This window comes from Uloborus diversus, chromosome 8 (assembly GCF_026930045.1).
Source record: "Uloborus diversus isolate 005 chromosome 8, Udiv.v.3.1, whole genome shotgun sequence".
NCBI classification, from domain to species: domain Eukaryota; kingdom Metazoa; phylum Arthropoda; class Arachnida; order Araneae; family Uloboridae; genus Uloborus; species Uloborus diversus.
The window spans coordinates 146072013-146086636 of NC_072738.1; the positions used below are offsets into that span (position 1 = coordinate 146072013).

A 14624-nucleotide genomic window follows, 5' to 3' on the forward strand; every position below is an offset into this window, starting at 1 on the left:
ATGTTTATCATTTGGAAAAAGTAGAACTTCATTCGAAAATTTGAGAATCCACCTCCCCCCCCCCTCTCATTTTATTTCGGAGTGCCCCTGCTAGTAGTTAAGACCTACGTGACCGAACTAGGTATCAAATCAAAGTTATGAAAACACAATTAAAGCAAAAAATGGTAAACAACGAAATACTTTTAAATCATAGTGGTAAAAAAAAAGTCGCAGCAAAAAAGTTGTTAAAATAATTTTACGAATTTTCATCCCTGTAAAAGGTTTATTAATTAGTATGAAGCATGAATTATGATGATTTTTCTATAAAAATCAAGGTTTTATAATTATTTTTGCATAAGTTGTTCCAAGGAATTGAAAGATCATATGACTTGTATCAAGCAATCGCACAGATTAAATAGTGATTTGAGATAAATATCAGGCTTTGGGCAAATTGAGATCAATGAAAATTCTGGATTTGTTGCTTAATAAAGTACAAATAGTTAAGCTCTGCTGAAGTTTTATTTTAATTATAAAACGGTTTAAACCTTTATTTATTTTTCTCTATTTATTATTATTCCTTTTTTTACATAAAAGAATAGTTATAAATTCTCACTTAACCATTTCCCCATTTCCATCTTCCTACAAAATACTGTAGATCTTAAGCAACTCCATAGAAATTTCCTTTACTAAGAGTCAGGTCCCATTCTTCTGAATTTCTTCCCCCTCTCAATGAAAAAAAATTCCGAGGCTCTTTATTTTTTATTGAAAAGAAAAAGCTACAAACGATTCAATTTGATTTTTTTTTTTGAAAACTATTCATTTTCATATACTTTTCCATTTTTAATAACAATAAAAAAAATATTATTGTTCTTTGCTAACAACTGAAGTTTTTTTTTTTTTTTTTTTTTTTGTATAAATGTTAACACAATAGCTGCCAGGTGTTGTGCAAAATTTTTGCTCTTACTATATATTGTTTATTTAGTTTTTTTTTTACTTATACAGAATTGAAATTGTATGCTAAGAGATAAATGTTTGTTTTTCTTTGTGATTAAAATAATTATAAGCTGAAGTATTAGACAGAATCGGTGAATTTAAAATGTTTCTGATATTAATGATTGAAATTTGCGACCAAAACCCAAGGCCAATCAGTTAGAGTAAATAAATTTGAAAAAATATCCCTTTTTTTAATATTTTTTATAATGTGTTTTGAGTACAACATCTGCCTAATTGTGCGTAAAACGCGACGTAAGTGCACATAAAAGTTGAAAATTGATCTTTTACGTGTACTCTTTGGTTTTCTTTACAGCATTGTGATTTTATAACACTTAAAGTTCCTAAATTATATGTTAGTAGCGAATAAAGCCGTAGCTATAAATTTATTTCCAAAAGGATACTTAGTTTGTTTTCGTTCAATTTGAAATCTCACGGCTTTTATTTATTAATTTATTTGAAATGTAATTGAATGTCATTGTCGTCAATTAAATTATGTTGCATCCGTTTACAGCACAATTATTAATTAAATGTAAATTTTAAGCTTAGAAAAAAGAGAAGTGGATATTTCATTCTTGGAATCAAGTTTTGCTTTTAGCACATGCTTACAATAAATAGCAAGGAGGTTTGCTTAGAAATCTTTGCGTTGATAAGAAGGATGCACTGAACCGTGAAACCCCAACCTGATGAAAGGGTATTGTTTGCATGTGTGAATACAGAAGGTGGGCCCCTGCGCTCCGGGGTGCCGCTCTCAGGAGAGGGGAAAGGAAACGCAGGATTCTACGCCTTGGACCGTTTGACAACGAAAATTTAGTGTCAGAAAAATACGTGTAAAACGCTAGCGACGTGATCTTGCTACGGCGTGATAAGACGTGCAAAACCGCCGGTAAGTTAATAGGGGGGTGTTCTCCAGTGTAAATCCTATGCTGCGTTAAATTCGTACGGTCAACATCCTCCGATGTAGATGAAAACAGATGCTTGAAGTCGTCCACCAATTGTTCCGCAGCAGTTCTTTGATCCTTCGATAAGGGTGCACTCCCAATTAACTTCGATGTCAAGGACTCAGAAGACACAGTCTCGTGGGAATTGATTCTTCTAATGATGCAGTTTACTGGAGTACAAGTTGCCAGCACTTCACCTTTCCGGATATTCCTTGGCCTTTCACTCACGTTGACGACTCGCACAGGAATTACATCTTTAGAAAGGTCCACCAGCGTAGATGCTACCAGCACTCCTTTTGGGCTATTGCTTAAGTTGGGGTATTCAATGAGTCCAAATCGAAAACTATTGCTTTCTTCAATGGAGCCAGGTATTAATGATTCTGACCTTGAGGGAATCGATAAATCTGTTTGGGCTATTATTTGATGAGCGGATTTTACATCACTTTCTGCGGGGAAAACGGCTATGTCTTCTCTCATCGAGTGCAGCTCATTTGTCTTGAAGTCGAGGTTGAAGTCATACTTCTTTAAAAAGTCCAATCCGAGAATGAAGGGGTCTGTGATAGCAGCAACGAATGCCGTATGATGGTAAGTGGCATTTCCAAACACAATTTCTAAGTTTACTTTACCTTCAATCTCGATCTTGTCACCTGTCACAGTTTGGAGGGTAACGCAGGGCGGAGTCCATAGAATGTTGAGTCCAAATTTACGAGCCACATCTGTTCTAATGATTGTAACATTGGCTCCAGTGTCAATAATCAGTTCGCAGGGAAACCCGTTTACGTATGCGTAAACAAACAGTCCATTACTGCCGCCACTCGTCGATGAAATCTGGAAAACTTTAAGATGGGGCTCATTCCAATTTGGCGACCTCCGCCCCGCGAGATTGCCATGGCTTAGTTTTCCTGGACCTGGGAGGGAGAGGTGCTCTTCCCTCTGGTTTCTTGGCGAGCTTCACAGTTTCTTCGTAAGTGACCCTCGCCGCCACATTTCCAGCACTTAAGTGATTGTCCATTTTGGTACTTGGGAGCCGAAGTCCTTTTGAGGATTCCTGCAATTTCTTTTATTTGCTTTTCCAGTTCAGCAAAGCGTGACGAAACCGGATCAGGCTCATCAGTTTTCACGCCGCGGATTGAATGGCGATCCTTGCGGGTTGCTTGCTGGGCGGCCTCCAACTTCATCGCATACACAACAGCAGAACTCAGGTCTTTGACATCCGCCATCCGTAGAGCTTTCTGGATTTCCGGATCTCGAACCCCGTCGATGTAGTAGTTGAGTGCCAGGTTGTCTCGAACATCCGCAGGACAGTCGCAAAAAGCAAGATGAGACAGTCTCTCGACGTCCGCCGCTAGCTCTTGCAGGGTTTCCCCGGTTTTCTGGAAACGGGACTTCAACTGGAGTCGGCTGAAATCTTTCTGGCACTTCTCACCGAAGCGAAGCTCCAACGCAGATGTGAGGGCGGCGAAATCCAGGCGCTGGCTGTCCGGAAGGGTCTGAAGAATGTCCGCTGCGTCACCTCTCAGGGATGCTGCAAGATGGCAGGCCTTGGTAGCAGAGTCCCATCCGTTCGCTTCCGCCACTATCATGAATTGGGTCTTGTACACCTGCCACGAACTTTTCCCATCAAATGTGGCCAGTTTAATGGACGGTCGAGCAACAGATGTGGGAGCGCCAAACTGTACAGAACTGCTTTCCGCGGTCGCCAATCTCCGTTCCATGTCTTTAATTATTTCTTCCTTAAATGAAGTAAATTTCTTGTCTTCTTCTTCCAACTTATTTTCCACATTAGCGATACGCTCTTCCACAGTATCAAATTTTTCTTCCAGAGCATCAACTTTATCTCCCATGGCGGTTAGTTGATTCTCCATCATGGTTTTCATCGACGTTAGGTCACTTTTTATTTCATCTTGACTTGTAGTAATTTTAGCAGTTAAATCACTATTTAACTGTTCTTGGTTAGTCGCCAATTCATTTTTCAATTGTTCTTGATTAGCCGCCAAACTTTCGGTCAAGTCACTTTTCACAGCATTAATTGCTTCCAGAAGTTGTTTTAGTTGGTCATCCATTGCGCGAGTAATCACCATAAAAACAAAGTCTATAAATTCTAACAGTCTTTATGAAAAAAAATGTCCAAAGTCACACTTACTCCAAGAAAGTCCAGAAGAAGCCCCACGTTGGGCGCCAAATTGTAACGGATTCGGTGCGGCTTCCAACTTTCTCGAAAGGATGACACAGTTCTTGATTAAAAATACAGGAAATTTATTTACACTATGTACAGGAAAGAGTGTCAACAACTGCTAAATTAATCATCAGCAATTAAACCAATATCACTCAACACCGTAAACTCAACGTTTACACACGTATTTACTTCCAAATACGAAAACAACACAGCGAAATGCCTCGCAATAAACAGAGCTAATACACTCTGAGTACAAATTCTCAATCGAAACTAACTCTTTATCCAGCGTAACCGTTTATATAAACACCGAAAAGAAATCTCTCAAATATTCCACACGCTTCTGGAAAAAAAAGTAGACCGTTATCAAATTTTATCAATGAACAAAAAGGAAATAGGGGGATCGTATCCTTTCGCCATATGTTAAGGGGTTGTATATTCATTACGGGAAACTATTTACAGGTTACGTTACTACAATAATTACTATTTACAGGATTTGTAACAATATTGAGTAAACCTGCGTATACCTTGTGTAAAAGTGACCCTGATGGCAAAAGCTAGAGGCACATTAAATGCTTTTTGGCTTAGTTTCATTCATTTATTATCTCTTCTGTGGAGGAGCTTAGTCACTATTTTTTTTCAATAAATTAGTAACATCTTCTCTTTAAGGTATACAAGTAAATAACAGTTGAAAAGAAAAAAAAAAGTATCACATTGTAAAAAAGGTTATATTCTCAAATTTCTTGTGATTTTGGGCAGTAGTATATACATTAGTCAATAAAAGCTAAGTTTCTGTCTGTCAGGACCGCAACTGCCTTTTATTTTTAAATTCATGTTGTATATGCCCTCGTTACAAATGACTTTTTTCCAAAAGAGTAAAAATGCAAGCAAAATGAAAACTAATACACACATTCAAGTTTCCTCAAAGAATTAAAATTCATAAGCTTAAAATCACCAAAAAATTAAAACGATGGTCTAAAAAGCTCTGATGTACCCAAAAATTACTGTCATAATGTAGGTATACATCACTCATCGTTTAATTTTGACATTTTCTGAAATGAAGTTATATTCAGGTTTACTTACCTGTAAAATTGGAGGTAATAAAAGACGAGGCAGGCAATAACTATAACTGCAAGAAGAGTTCCTAAAACTCCTCCAATGACTTTTGAGTTAGTGTTGGCCTCTGTAAAATACATTTTTGATTAAGTTAATGATTAAGTTTCAAATTTCCAAGATATAGTTAAGGAACAAGAAAGATAACTGTTTGGTACACAGTGAGGACTAAAAGTATTTAGCCTATTTCATGCTTGGAAAAAAAATGAAAAAAAAAAAAATAAAAAATAAAAAATAGGTACGTCACATTTTTCTTAGAAAGAAAGCATAACAGTTTCATACAAAACAGTTTTGAACATTATAAAGTTCTACGTGAGCTCCTTTGCAAGCAAAATACCAACACCAAATTCTATTTCGCTCCTTAAAGTCTTGAGGTTTCAATCAGCTGTTTGAGAGTTTTAAGAAGGATTGAAGTGGTGGTAATTTCAACCATTCTCTCTCTCACTCAACTTTTTAGTCATGTATATATTATTTTGTCGAGTGCAGGTAAAGGACAGTAACTGAAATTTTTGAATTCAAAACGTCTTTAGGCGCGTTGAGCATTTTTGTTGTGAGGAAAAAACATCCATTTCGTGACACCGAAAGAGCGTCACCTCACCATCATTTGGAATACAGTGCATGAGCTGCTTTTCTCTGCTCTTTTACAACCGATTTTATCGTTCAGAATACAAATACAAATGTGATGACCAGCAAAAAGCTCTTGGCCCAACTAGGCTGGTCCTAGTCAATTTATTAGTCCCCAATGAAGATCAATGGCCCTGTTAAAGCTATCCACCCCCTTGCTCATTATCACCTCCTCCGGTAAGCTGTTCAAAGTGCCCACAACCCTACTAAAGTAATAGTTTTTCCTTATTTCCAGGTTAGCTCGGCTTTTTGTGGACAGGTTTACTGGGCTTTAGTAAAACATAGAAATGAAATTTATAAATTGTTGAAAATCTGTCTAAGTTTAAATTCAGTCAAATTTAAAATTTTAAGTCTTGGAGGTAAGCTTCCGAAAATACCCATGCTAAGTAATTCTTACTTTGTTAAATGTAAAACATTTTCAGCAAATGAAATTGACCTTATAATATATACAAATTAATAAACTTACTATGGAGGTTTTCGTCAGCTGCGTCACATAACGATCCACTGTATCCTACATCACAGCTACAAATGGGAAAATAAAAACATTTAAGATTGGTTGTATACGTAGGATAAATAGAAAGTTGAAAAAAAAAAAAAAAAACACACACACACACACACAAAGCTGTTGCATCCAAAACATTCTGCTTACTAATAGTTCTGATTTAAAATTTTTGAACTCCAACTGTCATGAGATGAAAGTTAAAAAATAATGTTCGTATAGCGATGTGACAGAGCGACAAACTAATATTAAAAAATATTGGTACTTCTAAATCTGCAGTCTCTTCTCATAAGAAAGCTGACCACATGTTTAGAATCTCCAAAAAAAGATCAGAAAGGCCTCATTTCATGATCGAGTCGAATGTAGGCCCATCGATTCTATGGTGGGTTAGCCAAACTGTACCCATAATGTGAAGATATCAAAAAATTACATCAAAACAAAAACATAATTTTTCTTTATTTGCTTAGTATTGCTCTTGGTTGCGAGCGAAATATACAGAGAGTAATCCTAAATACCATCGCTTTTATTTTAACAACATTATGTTAGTTATGGTTGATAGTTTGTCACACACAGTTACCTCGAAGTCTGAAGAGTCAAAAACATCGGTAGAATACAAAGCTTAACTCTTGGCCAATGCTCTCGATTATGTTTTGCGAAGTTTCTAATGTTCAGAGGTGTTTTTTGCCGTAAAACATCTGAATAAACATGCAACATAATTCGATGCTTACGATACGACGATATTAATGGAACAGTTTAGCGTCGTATCATAAGTAGTGTTCTTCCAGGTTAGGTTCGCTCAATGTGGAAATCATTGAAAGCAAAATTACCACAAAATAATGAGGTTAAGAAATAATTGCGAACAAATTTGTCAATAAAAATATGCAATGTTAATTCCTTGAAAATTGCTCTATTACTACGTAGCGCGACTTCGACTCCATAGTTTATCAATTCCGATAATTGATATTCGCAATAGTGCCCGTTTCGTATATCTCAGTTTTAACACGCAGTCTTCGATGAAGTGGTCCCGGGTTCGAATCCTGGCTCGGGCATGGATGTACTTTCTCTCTCCTGTTCTTGTCTTTCCTTTGTGTGAATGTATTGTTATGCTGTGAATGGTTGTCTACCCTATAAACGGGTCCCTATGGCATGTGTGTACTGTGGAAGTCGGACTTCGCATTAAATTACGGTACAGTTGGAAAATTTAAGCAGTTCACCCCACATTGCCAGCCTAGATGACACAAGACAACAACAACAACATGCAGTCTTAGTTGTTTCCAATAAGAAAAATCTAGTCTTGCTCATAATTGTGGTGATATTCATGTTAAATTTACTTTCAGAATTACATTGCCGACCGCTTTGTCTGGTGATCAGAGTAGTCTGACTGCAGATGGGGAGGTCCCGGGTTCGAATCCCGGCTCGGGCATGCATACACTTTCTCTGTCCTGTCCTTGCCATTTCTTTGTATGAATGTGCTCTTGCTGGGAATGGTTGCCCACCAGTAAGCGGATCCTTGTGACATGTTTGTGCTGCGGAAATCGGATAACACACCAAATGACAGTGCAGTTGGATAAGTGACGCAGCGAACACCCAGTAACCAGCGTTGCTGGCACGAGATAACAGCCACGAGACAACAACGAAAACTGTATTTTAAATCTATACTTGTATTTTGATTTATCAACTCCGATTGCGGTTTCATTTTGCGTATAAGATATATTCCACCTTGCCAGAGAAGCATTCAAATAATGAAACTGTGAAAAAGTTTAAATAAATTGCACATGAAAGAGCATAGTAAAACATCTTTCTAGATGCATAAATTATTTGCCCTGCTGCCCTTATTATCGAGACATAAAATCGTAAAGCCTGCCGAAATTTTAAGAAAAGCACCGAAATTTAAAGATAAGTTGAAGGCACCAGATTTCACCCCCTGCATGTGGCAGGACATCCATCCGCAGAGCGTCTGAAAGAAACCTTCCATTACTCATAGAAACTTGCTAAATTTCGTGACTTTTATTTAAATTTCAGCAGACCCGGGGACCTCAAATTCTTATAATTGGGACACGAGGGCAAATAATTTATGCGCACAGATTTGTTTTTTTTTTTTTTTTTTTTTTGAGCAATCACGATTGCTTATTGTTCTCACTTGACAGTCCTTGATGTTCCGGTTCCTTTTTCAGCTTGGACCAGGGCTGCAGCACCACCGTCCACCGGCGGCGGCGCGGCTGCTCCTGACCACTGTCCCCCGGAATCCACTTTGGCTGGGCGGTGGCGTCCATGTCCTACACACGCATACACAGTCGCCTACGCGCGCACGCCTTTACACACTACACACGCCTACGTGCACACACGTAAGCCTGCACACACAAACACACAACTATATACACGTAAGCACCCAGGAGGAGGGACATGCTTGGGCTGGGGAGCCATTTCTATAAACAATAACTCTAACCAGTAGAGTCTTGTCGCAACTCGTGATTGCGAAAAACATAATTTGAATTCAAAGTTTCGGAATTCAAATTGGAGGTTTTTTTTTTTTTTACTGTGCTATTACAATTGCTACTTAATTAAAATTTTTGATTTATACACATCTATATGCTATCTTCGTTATAAGTAGGATTACTTTTTAAAGGAATGAATTGACAACATTGGCTTCTCACCTACAATCGAATCCCTTCTCTTTCAAGCGGCAGGCTCCTTTCTTGCACGGGCTTGGGTAACAAAAATCTGAAAGTGTAATCAAGTTTTCTTTTGAGAAAAATATTGCAGATGAAATATACGAGGCTTTCAGAGCAACATTGGATCACGTCCATATATGAGACTACGACTAATATAAATGATATAATACATTTACTCACCAACACAACCTTCTTTATCGGGAGTGTTCTTATAAGGTAAGGTGTCGGATAATTTCTTGTAACCTTGCTTGCAGTTGCAAAAATAACCCCCAGGAATGTTGACGCAGGTAGTGTTTTTTGTGCATTCATCAGTTTTCTCTAGACATTCGTCGATGTCTAATAAAAATATATATAGAAATTGTATAAGATAAAGGAAGTTATGAGTCATTAATTATATATTATAAAGTATTACCTAAAAGCAAAAGTAATTCATAAACTATAATTGCTGGTATTAATACCACTCACATTATTAAATAGCTCTAGGGTAAGGTCTGCAGTAACAGATAAGGGTCCAGTAACAGACAGTTATAAGTTTGGATCTAAATAGTAAGCCTTTCAGGAGGGTAAAACTGACGTTGCTGTGGCCCATGAATGCGGTACAACCATCTAATGTTTATCAGAGTGAATTTTATGAGCCAGTTGGAATTTACAAGGCAGTGGTGGAAGGTTATGAACAGACACCACGAGGTCAGCTGGTGTTTCATGTTCATTTGAATGTAATAAGGTTTTAGATCTAAAAATGAAGAACTTTTGCCCATTTTAGAGAGAAAAAGGGAATTTTGTATATCACTCATCCTTTCCTCGTCCTATCTGTTGTTGCATATTATCAGATCCGTGTATGATCCCCATCTGATTTTTCGATGTCTGTTACTGGGGTGTCTGACCTTTTTTCGAAATTGAGCAAATAACAATAGAATTAACTAATTCAGAGGATCCAGAAGCAGCCAAACTTTAGATGATATGTTGTTGCATTAGAGAAAAATAATAATTTAGAAAGTCTAAATTCATTGGAAGGCTCAGAAAATTGAGTTAACCTGAGAGCTATGTCTTAAGCATGTCTGTGGCTGGTGCCGTTAACCTTGTGTTTTTAGGTAGAACTATAAGACGCTTTTGAAATAAGACATTACGATTTAAAGTGTGAACATCACCAGTGACGTAATGGGGGGGGAGTAGATTTTGGGATACACCCTTCCTGAAAATGCAGAAAAATTCTGCTTTTGGCCATAAAACTGCTAAAATTGGCCATGTATCTATCTTTACCCTACACCTATTTAAGCCATTTTTACAGAAACAGGCGCATTAGCCAAGTAAACCACTTCAGACTCTGTTTTTAATTGTATCTTCGGTAATTAAAGTTTTACAAAGGTGAGACATACACCGTTAAAAATTCAGGAAGACTTTCTGGCAGTTGTTACTGTAAAATGGCGGACTTAACGCATCGCTGATTTTTACAGTTATTTATACCGAAAAAAATAAGCGATCCCAGCTCCTATTAGTTGCTGTGGCCCACCGAGGAAACCGTAAAATTTTACAGTAACACTTGATTTTTACGGTAATAGCTACTGGCAACAAGGATTCCAGTAACAATTACCGTAAATTTTACGGAAAATTTTTAACAGTGTAGAGTGTTGATGTGATCGAGAGTGTTCTTTAATGCTCTACACTCTCAATCAATCCACCTTTTAAATAAAACAGGAACTATCAACAGGGCCGCCGAGAGCAAAGGCGGGCCCATAGTCAGTTTGGTTTCCGGGTAAGTTTTTGTCTCTGTCCTTATAAAACATGTAAAATTAAATTCCACCCGGATTTCGAGCGGGCCCTTCCAAGGGCCGGGCCGTTAAATTCCGAAGAGGCTGACACAGCCCTTCGTTTACCCTGATTGTCAAAATCAATTCTTCTGTTTAAAAGCTGCGACTCCGGACAGACACGTCAAACTTCTACTTCCCCTTTCCCTTCCTTTTTGTTACGGGGGTTAAAAAGTCATGACAGAAGATTTTTCACATCTATATTACACAATACCACGCATTTTTTTTTTTCTTTTCTGATGTTGAGTTAAAAATTTTAGTTGCAAAACAATTATTTTTATTTTTATGATTACCTTCACATCTGAAAAGTGAAAAATCTTCGGCTACTTGTACACTGCTTTCCGTTATCCTGTATCCTTTGTTACAAGAGCATGTCCTGTCTTTACATCCACTTCCTGGACCACACAGGTAGTTTTTCAGAGGCTCGGAGCAAAAATCCAGGTTTTGTAAAGTAACTGAAAGTAATTTAAAATATATATATATATATTAATTTGAATTTTTGGCGTCTTGAATTCCAATTATGTTTTTCGCAATCACGAGCGTGTGTGTACGAATGCGAGTGTGTGTTAGTGCAGGCGCATATATGTGGGTGTGTGTGTGTGTATGTATGCGTGTGTTGTGTATGCAGTGCTGTGTGTACGCGCGCACGTGTGTGTGTGTGTGTAGGCGTTCGTGTGTGTGTGTAGGCGTTAGTGTGTGTGTATGTAGGCATATGTGTTTGTGTCTGTGTGCAGGCATGAGTGTGTGTATGTGTGTGTGTATGTGTAGGAGTGTGTGTTTGTGTCTGTGCGTAGGCATGAGTGTGTGTATGTGTGTGTAAGCGTGTGTGTGTATGCGTGTGTGTGTAGGATATGGACACAACCTGGAGACGGTTTTCGCAAGAGGAGCAGCATTGTGAAGCTGGCAGAGGGTGCTGGTGGGAAAATAAAATGATAGGAATTCAAAACTGTCAAGTGAGAACAATAAGCAATCGTGATTGCTCAAAAATATTCAGTCCTTGAGTTAACAACAAATTCATTTTTTGTAGCTTTTATTAAATATTATGAGATAATTAAGATCTAAGATGAAAAACTTTTGCTTCAACCCTAATAAGAGAGATAGAACGTTATCGGAACGAGTTTCGGTTTTTCTATTCTTCTATACTTGCTTGCAACTTAAGTTGACAGTGACGTCACGAAGCGCGGAAGGAAAGCCGAGTTAAAAGATAAAACGTCACACTTACTAGATAAATACCCTACCCATGGATGTAGGAATACTACCTCCATGACCCTACCTGCTTCGCGAAATAAGAGAAGATCGCCACATGTATATGAGCTGCTATTGGCGCGTTTGATTTGAATGGGTGTCAAGTTCCGCGCTGTTTCGCTCGTAATATTGAAATTATTTAACGATTGATAGAAATTATGACAAAAAGGTTACGTATGTGTGGGTCTAACTAACACATAGTGAACATTTATTGGGAAATTAACCCTAGAGAAGTCGCTTTTCCTTTTGTTACGCTAGTGTTCGCGCTTCGGTCTTTTCCCCACCGTAGCGATCCGTGAGACGAAAGCAGAAGAAAGGAAATGCCAGGGAGAAAATGACACCTGACTAGGAGGGCGCGCTATTGGTCTAATTGACCAACATACATTTCCAAAAGCTATACAACCTCGAAATACCGAAGAAAATTCTCAGAACTAAGTGTGTGGGCTGGGGAGAGTCGGACCTTCAGCTACACAGATGGGCCCCGTTATTATAATAAGGGGTGGTGGGATAGAGTGAAATATCTGACAACGGACGGGGAATCGACCGAAGCGCGACTTCTCTAGGGTTAATATTGTTGCACTTTTTCAGAAGAAATGCTGCAATGTTCAAGATAAGCTGAAAAAACCGAATTTTGGTTGATTTCCCGAAAATGTACAGGTTATTTGCGAACTAAAAACTTTAAAGAAATTTAGTTAATCATAAAAACATGTGTAAAGAGTGTTAAAAGAAAGCATTTGAATGGTACTAGAACAAGAATTTCAAACATTTTATTTTCATAAAAATTTTTGCAAATTGAATATTTTTTACCTTTTTTTTCAAACTTTGTAGCTTGTTTCCCGGTAGCTAAACCTTAATATTTTTCAAAAATAATATAAGAAATGAATTTCTAGGGAGAAATCACAGTGCATCATAGTTGCGCAAGTAAATATTCAAAAAAGAAAAGTTATGACATACCCTATCGTATATACAGGAGCCTTAGATAGGAGTATCAAAACAAATCAGCTGTTTAAATTTATTGAAACGAAAGATGTTACGGGGCTAAAGTTTAGCACTGAAAACAGGACACGGGGTCATTGTTTTAAGCTATTTAAATCTCAGGCTAACATGGATGTTAGGAAAAATTATTTTAGCAGGGTAGTGGAGCCTTGGAACAGTTTACCGGAAGAGGTGAGTAATGAGCAAGGGAGTAGACAGTTTTAAGAGGGCCATTGATCTTCACTGGTGATTGTAAATTGACTAGGACCAGTCTAGCTGGGCCCAGAGCCTGTTGCTGGTCGTCACTTTTGTATTTGTATTTATTTGTATAAATGAAAAGTGTCGTGTATAGTCGTCGCATGAATCTGGCTGGATTGACACAGAAAAAGAACTTACTGTCATTGAAAGACTGCTTATCCAGAAGTATTGGCGGCAGCAGATACATTGAGCAGTCACTGCAATTTAGTTGAAGATCTGCATATAAAGTGTAACGTTTAGCATCATACTTCGTCGGGCCGCTAAATTGAGCAATCACATTGCACTTTACAACAAGCGAGGATTCCCTAAAAAAGAACGAGCTAATGTCATTTCCCCATTACTGGCAATTTTAATGTGATTCAATAGTTTACTTTCTAAATATCACCAACAGTGGCCAAATTAAAACAAATTTTTAAAAATTGCCAAATTTGTCGTCAAGTTGGGGAGAAAACTTGGCTACCAAAAGAATGGCGATATATCGCCAAGTGTCCGACAAATTATAACACCACTAGAGTTTACATCGAAATTAACAATGATTTCCCCCCAAAAAAGGGGCAAAAGACCCCTTTAGAAACACCCGAATGCAACCAAAAGGGGAGTTGCACAACTAGACCCCACTAGGAGTCTACGTACCAAATTTCAACTTTCTAGAACTTACCGTTCTTGTGTTATGCGACATGCATACACACATACATACATACGTACATACAGACGTCACGAGAAAATTTGTTGTAATTAACTCGGGAATCATCATTATGGATATTTCGCGTGTCTATACGTTCTTAGGCTCTTATACACGTGTGGTCGAGTCGAAAAAAAAAACTCGAACCCCAAACTCAATATTCATTCGAGGGTGAGTAAAATGAAAATTAAGGTCGATTTTTGAGTGAAAATTATTTTGCGAATACAATGCTTCCTTTTTTGTAAAAAGAAACATAAACAAAGTTTATGTTTTTTTTTAAGCAATCGATTGTATCAATGTGATGTTGAAGTTTAAACTTAAGGTTTTAGGCTCAGAAGTACATAACGTTTGAAACGAATGCACATCCTTAGAGTGTGGAGTTATTGAAAGTATATTACAGTGAAACTGCTACAGAACCGATAGCCATAGTGCAAGAAATGAAGCAGAATGTAGCAATAATAATATCGCGAGTTCAAGTAGTTATCAAGTTTTAAATGTGAAAACATTTTTCATTCAACGCGCTAAAAAAAATGTTATTACCAACACCAGTAGATATTGCATAACTAAAAAATTAAAGTTCTTTAAATAACTGCAGAACAGACGACTGATTTTTTAAAAACTTGGATGAGTCGAAAAAGCAAAAGATTTTGAATTATTGCACATTTTTG

At 37.6% G+C, this 14624-nt stretch overlaps 1 protein-coding gene across 1 annotated transcript in view; it reads right to left on the reverse strand.

Moving 5' to 3' along the window:
- Positions 1-14624, reverse strand: part of LOC129227834 (neurogenic locus notch homolog protein 1-like) — a 44297-nt gene that overhangs the window by 8583 nt on the left and 21090 nt on the right. The window contains exons 8-13 of the mRNA XM_054862447.1: positions 13413-13579; positions 11090-11251; positions 9172-9327; positions 8974-9040; positions 6287-6342; positions 5167-5266 (exon numbers count right to left, since the gene is read on the reverse strand). Coding sequence (XP_054718422.1) covers positions 5167-5266; positions 6287-6342; positions 8974-9040; positions 9172-9327; positions 11090-11251; positions 13413-13579 — 708 coding nt within the window. The remainder of the gene's footprint in view (positions 1-5166; positions 5267-6286; positions 6343-8973; positions 9041-9171; positions 9328-11089; positions 11252-13412; positions 13580-14624) is intronic.